The sequence below is a fragment of the Mustela nigripes genome, chromosome 13 (genome assembly GCF_022355385.1).
Source record: "Mustela nigripes isolate SB6536 chromosome 13, MUSNIG.SB6536, whole genome shotgun sequence".
Classification (NCBI taxonomy): Eukaryota; Metazoa; Chordata; class Mammalia; order Carnivora; family Mustelidae; genus Mustela; species Mustela nigripes.
The window spans coordinates 46,737,426-46,751,234 of record NC_081569.1 but is presented as its reverse complement, the minus strand read 5'-3'; the positions used below and the strand labels follow the sequence as shown (position 1 = coordinate 46,751,234).

General features: G+C 40.6%; 1 protein-coding gene across 1 annotated transcript in view; it reads right to left on the bottom strand.

Moving 5' to 3' along the window:
• The window catches only part of IQCH (IQ motif containing H), a 131,917-nt gene that overhangs the window by 76,612 nt on the left and 41,496 nt on the right, over nucleotides 1-13,809 (bottom strand). Inside the window, exons 7-8 of the mRNA XM_059372074.1 lie at nucleotides 9,885-10,060; nucleotides 3,639-3,911 (exon numbers count right to left, since the gene is read on the bottom strand). Of these exons, the coding sequence (XP_059228057.1) occupies nucleotides 3,639-3,911; nucleotides 9,885-10,060 (449 nt within the window). The remainder of the gene's footprint in view (nucleotides 1-3,638; nucleotides 3,912-9,884; nucleotides 10,061-13,809) is intronic.

Below are 13,809 nucleotides of genomic sequence, written 5' to 3'. Positions count from 1 at the left end.
CTTAACTGACTGAACCACCCAGGTGCCCGGAGACTCAGTTAAGTTAAATGACTTGCCCACAATCCCCAATCACCTGGTGTTAAGTTGAAAAGCAGAGACTCCACCCAGGGTGCTCTGATTCCAGCACCTGTGTTCCCCTGCTCTCCACCATGCTGCCTACCTCAGTTCACAGAGAGGTGCTGGAGGAGGGTGAGGTGGACAAAGAAGTCAGAAGAGGAGCAAGAGAAGCAATTTTCCTTGTAGTCAATTAAGCCACTTCGGATAAATTTGAATCAGGCAAAAGTCTATAGCCCAGATTACTTGATTATAAATAATACTCTACTTGTAGAGCCTTGGAGAAAAACAACCCATTAGATCACAGAATGATTTTTTTGTCTTGTCTCCCTGTCAGATGTTCTGGTCTGTATTAGCCATAAAGAAACAAAACAGTACTAAGCATTCTCTCTTCTGAGCTCTCTTTATGGTCCTCTGTACTTGGGGAGGTCTCTGTGATGCTCTTATTCTCTTGTCTTTGGATGATTTGCTCACCGAACAGATTTTTAAATTTTGGGTTTTTTTTTAACCAAGGAGTGTGAAAGGACTCGAGTCTGCAGTTCTGCTGAAGTCTAGAGCTAGCAGATTAAAATTATTTTGAGTAAGGACACAATCTGTTCTCCTGCGTTGTGTCTTTTCAGCAAATCTTCCTGGGGGTGTTACACTACACAGCAGTATGGAAGTGATATCAAAATGGGTGTACTTGGGATCCCCGGAAGCCCCATGCAACCATGGGGTATTCAATTAGGGTGGAAATGGGATTGTCTTAGCTCCCTAATTATCAAGTAGTGTCTGCAGATAATTTGGTGTTTAAATGACAAGTACTCTTGTCTGCATACCATATGGTTATAAGCATAGCCTAGGAAGGTTTTGTAATGTGCCTTTCAAAGTTACATCCCTTCTTTCTCTAATGTGTTGGGAAGACAGATTATTTATTTATTTAAAAAGATTTTATTTATTTGACTGAGAGAGACACAGCGAGAGAGGGAACATAAGCAGGGCGAGTCAGAAGTAGGCTTCCTGTTGAGCAGGGAACCTGATGCGGATCTCGATCCCAGGACCCTGACATCATGACCTCAGCCAAAGGCAGACACTTAACGACTGAGCCACAGAGGCACCCTCAGATTCTATATTTAATCATACTTTGCTGTATCATGATCACACTTTGCAGAAGTAGAAATGGTCTCTGGCTCTTAATATCTGTTGAAATTCTCTTGCTAACATTAAGGAAAGGTGTTCCAGGCTTTTTAGTGTCCTGGTCTTCACAGCTTTCGTAGCCATAGACTTTTTCATTGTATGTTCAGATATATTGCATATTTGGAGGTTTCAACTACTAACAGAATTATTATCTGTTTCTTCCAAATCCTATTATTTGTTGCTGCTGAGAATCCTATAAATGGGTGTCTGTTGATGGATCCCCTACAGTAATGAAGAGGATCAATAGTATTGTAAAGACTGCACCACTGGAAAGAATTATGTGCTATCTTTAAGTGAAAATTGAACAGTGCTTTTAAAATAGCATCGCCAGTTTTGATTATTTAACCGAAGCTGTCGATATTTTATATGGAGCACATGTCAGAAAGAGAGCTTGCATGGTTACTTTATGGATCAAAAGAGGAAATGCTCACTGGGCTCATGCTAGATTTAAAAAACAAACAAATAAATTACTTAATCATAAACCAAACGACTTTACGCTATTTCCAAACATTTATCAATTTTCTATTTGAGTCTATCTGTTCAAAAGAGGTAATATATTTTTTAATTGCCATTTAATTTACGCTGGTATAGAGCAGAAGTAGAAAAACATTGGCTGCTAAAATCCAGCTGATAGTCTGGAATATTTATTCACCTAAATTAAAATAATCACAGCTTTCTTTCACCGGCTTTAAGTTTATGATGCACATCGGTAAAAAGTCAGTGTTATTGATTCATCACCATCTGAAAATTCAAAACGCTGACACACTCAGATTCGGTAGGGCAGTCACTATCTGGAAAAATCTCAATGGAGTACTTTCATTCCTGATGACCTCAGATGTATGTTTTCAAACAAGTGGAGGGGAAGTCAGTGATGACTTGGTTTATCGTGATACAATTTGCACATGCCATAGGTTAAATGACGTCCCTCAAATCCGAGTTGTTTACAGGAGGTTTTCCTGCTTCTGAATACCAGCATGAGAGGGAGGTGTTACTGCTTTCCACAATGAACTGTATATAGTTCTAAAACACTTCCTAGCAAAGATGGCCCAAGTTCTCATCAAGTCAAGGTGAAAGCAAGACTTCCTATAAATTTTGCACACTCATTTTAAAGTTTTGAAGGTGGTTTCGTGTAATGGACATATGTAAAATTATAGTTTGAAAGTGCATTTCACTTGTCTCCAATCTCTCAGCTGAGTATTCCACTGGGAAGCAGAGTCGAGTAATCCCCTTTTTACCTTCCAATTCCAGTGGAGAATAATGGCGGTCAACAGTGGGGCACACCAGCTCACGGGGAGCCTCTGTCTCACTCATTACAATGGCCTGTGCTGGCTTTTTCCACACTCTGTCATCTTCAAGAGCTACTTCCTTCATGAGCCCACGTATTGCCCAAGTACACTCTAGCAAGACAATTTTAGGGCAATTTAATAAGTTAACAATACCTTCAGACTAGTCTCTGAGAAGTAAAATTTGTTGAAAGCCTTGATTTGGGAAGCTCGGCAGCTATGACATTCGGAATGTTGTGATCAAGCGACTGAGGGAAGGAGGAGGATCTTTAAGGATCATCCCTCACACACCGCTTCATTACACACTGTTCTTTAGGTTCCCGAGAACTGGGTGCCTGCGGTAACTGTGACTGGCTGGGAGTGATGGTCAAGAGATGTACTGAAACAGAGGTTAGGGAATGTTCACACCCATTTGTCTTTCTATTTCTTTCTTGTAAAAAAAAGGTAGAGGTTAAATGGGAGAACACATGCCAGAGCTGACTCCATGATCATTTCTAGTGACTAATATTATAGTTCTCTAAATAGTTAGGATCCTACCTGTCTGCCGAAGGAATTTGGATCTGGTGCAAAGCAAAGACACAGGTGCAGGTAGTTTTATTCCAGATCTGTTTCCTGTCCTCTTCCTGGGATTTTTCCCCTACTCCCTTTATGGCCCTTTCCTGAGGAGCCAAAGGATTGTTTTACAGGGCCAAGGATGTGTGCAGCCCTCGGCTGTAGGACCTCAGCAACCTGATTCGGCAGAAAGGCTCACCTTTCCAAACCTGATCCTTTTCACCCAAACTGACTCTTGCATTTCTTAAGTCCTCCTAAATGACTGGCTAGCTAATATGATTATCAATTAATCCATGTTAAGGTGATAAATACTGAGAGCAAATTAGTACATCGACAGGGCCTTCATTGGCTTAACCTAAATGAATAAATATGTTGAGTAATTCCCACAATTTCTGCAAGGCCAAGAGGAAGATACTTTGAAACACGAAGACCTAACGCAGATCCCATCAAATAACTTAAGCATTCCATGTATTCCTCATTGGGTTAGGGCTGGCTCCAGAAGACCTGAAGTTCCCACAAGGTCAAGAGGGTGTGCCATATTTGAGAAGAGCCTCCCTCGTCCACCCCGCATACCTGTTGGTGATGACAGATGCCATATACTCCAGGAGGGACGGGCACATTGGCGCTCTCAAAGACCCATTTGCTTCCAGACTTGCTACTGTAAAGGTGAGCTATTTCAGGCTCCGGACCCAGGATGGGTATGTTTAACATATCTGCCACAGCCAAGTCATCTCTGTGCAGGAGCCCACTGACAATGTAGGCCTCTTTTCCTTGGATGAGATTTTTTATTCTTTTGATCGCCTTGGGACTGTACATCAGGTAAGTGGCCAGGCACATATGATGCTTCTGGGGGGAGACCGTATCATTCTTGTTAAAAGGTGTTCTTTTTCTAGTCCATATGCCCAATTTATAATGTTGCACACAATAAATGCATTATTAATAGCAGGCTGGGTTGTGACCTATCCTGTTGTTTAGCAGTTTAAATTGATAAAAGCTGTTGGGGTGAGGTTCCATAATCGCTCACATCTTTAGTGCATTGGAAATGGGCTCACTGGGAATAGAACTAATTACTACACATCTGTATTTATTTGATCCACGTGGAATTATCCTTCTGTCAGAAGGAAAAGAGGCTGGCGGCCTTTGGATAATAGTGATTCATCTCTGCAACACTTCTGGCATGGTTTAATACTAACGCGTCTGGAAAATCAATACAAAAAATGAAGAAAAAAGCCTTACAGTATGCTTCACTCTGCGGGATTCCTAATCTGGCTACTCTTTAAGTGACTGGGTAGGCAAAGGGCACACAGATACTCTTTTTCCAAAGTTCTACCACCAAGTCCACTTTAGAAAATACGTACTTTTATAATGATTATTTTGGTTTTTAGGCAACACTCTGGACAGGATTTATGGATAGAAAATATTTGAAAATTTCAGTGAGACGTAAATTTATTTTTCAAAGGAAAACTCTCTATTTTTGAAAGTTTAGACCTTGCTCAATAATACATGTGACTGCTCATTCAATTGAAATAAAGAATTCTGGCACATCTAGGAGGGGCAGAGGACAGAGCCGCCTGGTCAGCACACACCGAAACCAGTAAAGCATGTCTCTGCCTTTTAGGAGTGGGGACACAAGTGAGTTCAGTCAATGGATAACTAATACAAGGTCGAGAAGGGCCATAAAAAGTTATAGAGGGCTCAGAGGCATGGAGGAGGGAGGCAGAGGCCATGTGCTGGTGGGGACAGCAGAAAAGGCAAATTACTAATTCTCCTTGGACCTCGGTTTCCTCATCTGTAAAATGAGTATAACAATAATACCCAACTCATAGGGATGCTGCAGGGATTCAATGAGATAATTCATGAAAAGCACTTACATAATAAGCACTTAATGAATGTTATTTCATATTATTATTATGAAATTATAGGTTGGGGTCAAGATGAATTTTGAAGGATAGGGAGGATTTAGTCAGGTGAGGATGGGCATACGAAAGACATTAGCCAAGAATGGAATATGAGAACCCAAGACTGCTCATTTCCTCTAGAGAGGAGGGCATCACAGCACATGAGAAAGTGCTGGGGACTTGGGAGTTCTGGCTTAGAATCCAGCTCTGTCACTTTTAAGCTTCCTGAACTTGGGCAAGCGATTTACACTCCCTCTGCCTCCGTTTCTCCAACTGTTTTTAAAATATATATATATTAAAAAAGATATATTTATTTTATCTTAGAGAGAGATTGAGAGCAAGTTGGGGGAGGAGCAAAGGGAGAGAATCCCCGGGCAGACTCCCTGCTGAGTGGGGAGCCAGATTCGGGTCTCCATCTTTTTTTTTTTTTTTTTTTTAAAGATTATTTATTTATTTATTTGTCAGAGAGAGAGCGCAAGCGAAAGCTAGCACAGGCAGACAGAGTGGAAGGCAGAGTCAGAGGGAGAAGCAGGCTCCCTGCGGAGCAAGGAGCCCGATGTGGGACTCGATCCCAGGACGCTGGGATCATGTCGGGTCTCCATCTTAAGACCCATGAGATCATGACCTGAGCAGAAACCAAAAGTCGGATGCTCAACTGACTGAGCCACCCAGAATGCCCCAGTTTCTCCATCTGTTAAATGGAAATAAAAATACCTATTTGTTGGCTTGCTCTAAGGATAAAATAAGATCATGAATACACTACACCTTTTATAATGCATGGCATTGAGTTGATATTCAATAAATGGTAGTAATTATTGTTATGGAGAAAAACTCTCTTTTTTAAAATAAAGTCATTAAGGTGGGGCTGGGTGGGGCCTGGGTGGCTCAGTGGGTTAAGCCTCTGCCTTTGGCCTGGGTCATGATCTCAGGGTCCTGGGATCCAGCCCTGCATCAGGCTTTCTGCTCATCAGGGAGCCTGCTTCCTCCTCTCTCTCTGCCTGCTTCTCTGCCTACTTGTGATCTCTGTTAAATAAATAAATAAAATCTTAAAAAAAAAATACTGTGCAAATTATATAATGCAAGATGCCAGTGTCTTAAGGGAGTTAAGGGATTTTGTAGACTTGCACCTACTTCCCCAATTCTGATCAAAATTATCTACTGAACATGGCATAAAAATGCAGAGAAATGCTAAGCAACTGTTTCCGGGAATGTTAGCAGCACCAGTTTGCAAATTGTTAGAAGGTGTAATGATAAGCAGGGGAGAAAGAGAACGAGGAAAGCCCCTGGGTTTCAGTCCCGCCTGAATTTGTAACTTGCAAGGTGATTTAGAAAACTCGACCTTTCTGAGCCTCAAGCCCCATATTCAAATAATGCATTGACCAGAAGTCTCTAGGGTCTTTCTATCACTGAAATAACTTTCCCTTTAAAACCAGAGCTCTTCTGGGCTTACTGTTTAATGGGTACAGAAATTCTGCTTGAAATGTTGACAAAGTTTTGCAAATGGATGATGTGATGGTTGCACAACAGTAGGAATATACTTAAAGCCACTGAACTGCGCACCAAACATGATTAAAATGGTAGATTTTATGTTATGTGTATTTTGCCCCCAATTAGATAAAAAAACAAAAAAACAGAGCCCCTCTGAGAAGAGGATGTAAATAGTTTTACACTATGGGGCCCCTCTTCCAGGGCAAGTGTTCTAGTCTAAGCTCTTAGATATAAGCCATATGCCTTTTCTACCATAATTTAAATCCATTTGCAACACCTACTTCGGAGAATGTCTAGGAAACCCAGGGCTCAACTAGACAATGGCTGGTACCACCTCTTGAGTCTGTGTTTCCCATCTGTTTAATTACCGTCTTTTTTCTGTGTTTATCTCACCACTTTCCATGCCCCACAGATTATTCCAATGAGGAAAGGTAAACAAATTAAATATTGGGGAGAACTGGGGACTTGAGTCATAATATGTGTCACACAGTGGGCTTTACAGGGTACCTAGAAAAGTGTTTCGAGGTGGCCGTGCTCTCAGTGTCAAGGTCACAAGACCAAAACCTCTGATACTGTTCTCTTGTTTGACCCACAGAACATTGTACCAGTGAACAACTCCTCTTTTGGAAGTGAAGAAATGGAGGCTCGAGTGATTTGCCCAAAGTCACACAGCCAGCAAACAGCAGAGGCAGGATTGAAACCGGGTACTGGCACGGTTTCTTGCTGCGGTTAACGCAACTTCTCCCATTCTCCAGACAGAGTAGTGAAGGTCTGGTGAGTTTATGAGGTGTGATGAGGGGGTGGCAGATGCCGCGATAGAGCCTAATGTTAGTGTTCTGAGCCACTTCCAGCCAGGCTGGGTTTCTGGCTCCTCTGCTGGCGAGCACGCAGCCGGACTCTGGTTTATAGTCATCTGTGGGCCTGCCTTGTTCTTCAGGCAAGATGGCCCCATACTATTGTGTTTGCTATGTGTTTAGTAAAGATTTGAATATGAGTGAGTGATGGCACAGGACATGTTACTGACCGCAGGTCTTGTATGACCATTGAGAGAAAATTGGGATCATTAGATCCAGGCAACAGATTAGCACAGATGACAAAAGTCTAAAATGTTCCTCGTTTCATAACATTGTTACATACATTTGATTTATCACCGCTAATTTTTTTTTTTGACCTCAGACAAAAAGTCTTCGTAAACATTAGAATGTTCAAAACCGGGCGTGATGACTTTATAAGAGCACTTTTTACCATTACAGAGTCAAGCATCGTATAGTAAATTGGAGAGATGTACTAACAGATTTTTGGCACGCTTTAAAAAAAATCTCCTCAAAGCCATCCATTTGAATGAAAATCAGCACTGATACAGTCTCTGTAACCCATTAAAAGGAAATAAAGCAATAACTGAACATGAGCAGGAACTGATGTGCAAGTGAGAGTTTAATTTTTGTATTTTAAAAAGTTGATTGCCTATGAGTGATTAATTACTCAAACAATTTAAATTTAAACTATGAGAAGTAGTAAGCACTTAAAATATTCCCTGCTCATTTCTACTCACCAAGAGACAGACCTAACTATGAATGTGACTCAGGGTATCTGTTAGTACCAACCACCCATCTCTTGCTTAGAAGCTCAAGAGTGAACCGCAGGGCACCTGTCTCAGATAGCAGGAGTGTAGAGCTGGAAGTGTCTTTGAAATGCCCTGACCCATCGCCTGATTGTATAGATGAAGATCAGAGGACCAGAAAGGTAAAGGGAGCTGCCCAAGCCACAAGGTCATCCAGGAGCAAAGCAGTCATTCCAATTCATGGTAGTCTTCTGGGGTTGGACAGATTTTGGTTCATACTCTGACTCTACCAGGAACTCTGGACTAGAAAATGAGACTTGGTTTCCTCAGCCATAGAAGGAGATTGGTCATTTCTGTATTGTTGGCATTGTGCGGAGGACCAAGTGAAAAAATGTGTGCTAAGCATTTGATAGATATTGCTTGTGCACTCACTTTTCTGCTCCCAAATTAGTGCCCCTTTCCCATTCCATGCCTCTTCAATGTATATGGACTTTTCAGATGTGCAGAAACTCCTTATCAGCAGCTACCAGGCATTAGCTCCAGTTTCTGGCTGGATACAATAGGGAAACTAACTACACGGTAATGATCGCTTTTCCTTCCTTGCTTTCTAATGTCCGCTCTGACCCTGCCACTGAGGCCAGGGGATAGCTAAGAAGCACCAAGCAATCCTTACACTGATGGGGGACGTTGGGAGGTTCCTAAGAGCATCAGTAAGTGGTGATTATTTGTTCCCTGTCTTTTCTCTTGTTCAGCCTGCCCCTGCACCCTCCTCCATAGCCAACCAGTGCCCATGAAACAGAGCTAGGCAGAGAGCTGGGGTGGTGGGAGGAACATTGAGATGTCCAGTTATGAAAAAATAAAATGTTCATCTTGGTAGAAGAGAGTAAATCCTGAAGACAATTCATTGAGTATACTAGCAAAGCAGAAACATTATAGCAAACCTCCTCAGCCCTGGCAGGCCTTTTTTGGGAAGGGATTTGTCACAACAAGGTGCATCGAAGGGTTAATGGGTAACAATGACACAGAGATAGTAAAGCATGCTGTTGGTTTCTTTGCCAATAAATAGAGTATTGATTTTGGTGGATCCCACTTGTGAATGGAGAGAGCTATCTTTAGCAGTAAATTCAGACCCTTAATTATACAAAAAAAAGGTCTCCTCAAAGCTGTACTATCCATTAGGTATTAAAATGTTGGTTGTTTAAAATGGAAAGTTTCAATTCTTGTTGAAACACAGAGAAATTCATTTCACGCTATCTCTTGCACTGCCTTGCTCTGGAACACTGCCCTTGTGACTCCATGAATTTCCCAAAAGCTCTTGTGCGGGGATGGAGTTCCATTTAGAATTCATCCCATTCATTAAAAATCAGTACAAGTTAGAAAAAAAAAAATCTGAACCTCATTTAGTATGAACTCCATGATATGGTGTATCGGTCCAAATTCCCTTGAGGAAACGAGTCTAGGGAGTAACAAAGCATCGCAGTGTGGAAATCAGAAAACGGGGACCCTGGTCGAGGTCCTGTCTCTAACAAGCTTGGGGACCATGGGTGGGCCCAGCCTTTCTCTGTCTCGGTGTCCTCCACACAAAATTAAGGAAAAGGAACTAGAGAGGTTATAAATTCATCTACTTGATGCACCACCTAGCCACTGCAATTAAGCTTCAGCTGTAGAGAAACTGGGCAAGAGTAGCTCAACTAAGTCTGGGAGTTAAACTGGGATATTTATTTCCTACAGTCCAACTAGTAGTCTAATCAGTAAAGCTGTTAAACTTGCAATAATATTTCACTGATGTGTACCAGAGCGTTGCAAGTTATAAAATTTCCAATTTAATTTTACTGCATCCCTGAAGCCGTAGTAATTAGAAGACAAACTCACAGGGAAGATGTTGATAGCTTCGGGGGTGATGATTTTGAACCTGTCCTGCAGGTCACTTCTGTCCTCAAGGTTCCCTGATTTGACAGCTGCCTGTAGACTCAGGAGTTTATCGTAATACAGCAGTAACTCGTCGTTCATCTGATGGGAGCAGATGTAGATGACGCTCACATTGGCATCTAAAAACAACAGGCACAATGTTAATTACTGGTATAAAGGTAAATGACATTCTGAACTCTGGCATTGGATTGATGCTGCACAGTTTAAAATAAAGACCATATCCAAAGCCACACTGAAGTTAATTTAGATTGGTTTTGTTCAGATCTTCACCATTTAACTGGCTTTTTTGCATTTTAGCATTTCTCTAAAGAAAAGATAAATGACACCACCACCAAAAAAAAAAAAAAAAAAAAAAAAATAGACACAATGATTCCTTCAGAAGGAGGGCTGTGAGGTACTATGGAAGTGTGTTTCAAATAATACATAGGGATTTAGCCCCAGAACTACCATTAACATCAATGGGAATTGCATAGTGCTTTAAAAATTTATCCCATTAACTTCAGTAAATTATAAAACAGAGCTATTAACTTTAGAAAGCTGATGAAGTTGCAATTTCTTATTCTGCCAGGACTTGGCAGGGCCAATTCGGGGAACATCCTGTCCAAATAAATGGTCTGATTATGACCATAGCGATGATTATTTCAGGAAACCAACCTTTTCCCTGCTCCATTCCCAAAGAGGAGTATATTACTTAAATAGGACATCTAGTGATCCTTGGTTTAAAGGAAATGCTGTCTTAATTTAACTGTTTTTCTTCTTGAGATGCACTCCTTATTATGTACATAGAAAGGAATCCTAATTAAATATCCCGCCCAAATGGGAGAGTGAGATGAGATTACCCACTCCAGGCTGCCGGGTTTTAATATTTTAAGGACTTGGGACAGGGAATCAGCAGCCAGTGGAGTCATTTATTCATTCATAAAATAATAGGTTGATCAGTAGGGGCAAAGTACTTGGCTAGACACGAAGAGAAATGAGGACTCAAAGCAGCCGGGATGCTGTCCGTGAGGCGTGACCATTTCATGTGCACAAGCAGCCATCAAACAAGCCGAGAGTAGCAGACCTGGGAAGCACGTGGAACAGGTCATTAGGGATGTTCAGGGGAGGAAGTGCCATAAAATGTTTCCTTGGTCAGGTGGGGCTGAAAAGGGATTTGAAGACTCCTCTGTTCAGTTGGACAAGAGTACCTAGAATATAGACTGATTAAATCCCAGCTCTGTTACCTGGGAATGCTGGGCACAGTATTGTATTTAAACTTTCGAAGCGTCGGTTCTTCATCTCTAAAATTGAGAAGAAAATCAGCTGGGTCATAGAGTTTTGAAGAGTATTAAAGGAAGGAACATCTATAAAGCGGCTGGCTTTATAGATGTTCAACGTCTGGCACATAGTAGGTACTCATTAAACAGTGCAGATGTAGGGATCTGCTGCACGGCCCACCCTGACTAGGGGAACCAACAGTGATTCCACACCCTGCCCTCCACACTTGGGCTCCTTTTATCAGTGCCCCCAAGATTTAACATGATGTAGTAGCCTCCGTCATTTCTTCCCACTGTTTCAAATCTATTAATCTTGTGTTTCCAAATTCTTTAAAGACAAGATGTATGCCCTGCCCTGTATTCCCCCAGGCCCTGGTACAGTAGGGAATACACAGGAGCCCCTCAGTATAAGCCTGGTGGTAGACCGAAGGGGTTTGGGAGGATGGAGAGATTTGGGAAGTAGAAAATCTCACACAATCAGTGAGATCAGTGGGCTGTGGGAGAAATCCTCCCCCTTGGAGAAACAGTGTCCTCTGTCCGAACTAGCTCTGTGCTGAGCCCAGAGGAGGTGCTCCATAAAGGTAAAAATCTAAGCAGCTCCTATTTAATTTTGAAATCAACTTGCCACATACACCTCAAAATAAATTAATTGAGGAGACAGTAAATAACTTGTATTCAGTTGCTGAATGACCATATTATTTACCCCAAACCTTGTGTTTGCAAGAGGATACTAGGGTCTTACCAAACTAAGGAAACCTCACAGCCCTCTGTCTGAAGGAATCATTATGTCTGTTTTTTTAGTGGTAGTGTTATTTATGTCTACTTCAGAGAAAAGCTCAAGTGCGAAAAACCCTGTTAAATGGTGAAGATCTGGACAAAACCAATCTAAATTAACCTCAGTGCGGCTTTTAGATCTGCTCTTTATCCGGTTTTAAAAACCAAACTGGGATTTTTTTAAGTATCAAAAAAAAAAAAAGTCATAAAAACAAACAATGAAAATAAAGACTCCACAGATGAAGAAAACTGAATTTTTCTTGGGAAGCAATTTATAGGTTACAAGTGACAACAAATCATTTTGCTAATCTCACCCTCCCTGTGCATTTCTGGCAAAGGAATACATATCACTAACACAAATGTCCAGTGTTTGCTTGTGTATTGGCAATGTTCAAAATTAATTGACAGGTAATTTTGGAAAGCAATTAATATGAAGACAAAGATTGCTTTGATTGCTAGTCAGTAGTCAATAATGGTCACCGTCTTGCTTAACTCGTCTAGGAATTGAAAATACTAGTAGCCATTGGGGTCTCCACCTGACACCCTGACTTCACCACCAATAGCCAAATGACAGGTCTTACCAACCTAATCAGATTCTCTTTGTTTCCCCTGAATAAGCAAAAAAGTCAACACACTTCATTAGGAATCAATGGAATAAAAAAAGAGTTGATCATTTATTCTTACATAAAATTACTAATTTTCCTAGTTTCTTCATATTCTTAAAAAGTTCACAAGCAAGTACTTTTTCTACCTTCTAACTACTGTTTCTAAACTTCCATTACTCCCCTTGAAGGGGTTTTGGGATCAGATAGCTCTATCATGAAGACAGCATACCAAAAAAAGGCATTTGGTTCATGGTCTCTTAGCAATGTTCGTATTAGCAAAATTTTCCATTGCAGGTAAGACATGGACTGAATTATTGAATTATCTAAAATAGAAGCTCCATCCTTTCAAGTGTTTTCTAATAATGAGACTCTTTTGTAAAGAAATTCTTTGGTGATGGTTTGTGCTATATATAGAAGGGTATATAAAAAGCTAAAGAAAAAAATTAATTCAAATAAATTAGAGCAAAGTCTGCCCTCTGCTGCACTTCAGTGGTTTCCACCCAGTCAGGTTTTTAGTTGAAATAGCTCAGCACTAACAAATCAATCTCAAGTCATTAAAAAGAATTTTTTTTGTAACGCTGAAAAACAAAATTAGTGCCTACATAATAGATTAAAGCAATTACACTATTATTATTTTAGGACACTGTAAATTTCTAGTACTGATATATTTTTGTTACCAAATGGCATTTATAAAATAATAATGATGCTGAAATATATATGAATCATGTAAAAGTATGTCATTCCAGGGAGCCAGCTGAGTTGATCATATTTGAGAATTTAAAATTCTTCCTTGTTTTGCTTAAATAAGGGCCATAGCGGCTATATTTCGGCAAAACGAAGAAGTTCTTATTTGCTAACTAATAAAAACCCAGTTTTTGTTTACCCTGAATTTCTGGCCCGTACCTTCTAAACTGATTTAGTATTAGTGCTTAGCCTTTGCGACCTTGCGTTAAGTCTAACCTGAACCTTAGTCTTAAATAGCACCAACCAGGGCATTACTGTGTTCTTACCTGGCCCACGTTGGTGTCTGATTTAGAACTGACCAAGCCAGTATCAGAGCCTGACCTTTATGAGGCTGTATCTCCCACCTGAGGTCTATATTTCTAAGAAATATAAGCACTTTCTATTTTTTAATAATTAGATGATATACATTTAAATAAGAGCTTCTTTTAAAAAATTCTATCTTCACATGCCTCTTAGTCTTTTAATGAAAACAATGCTTTTCATTTCTGA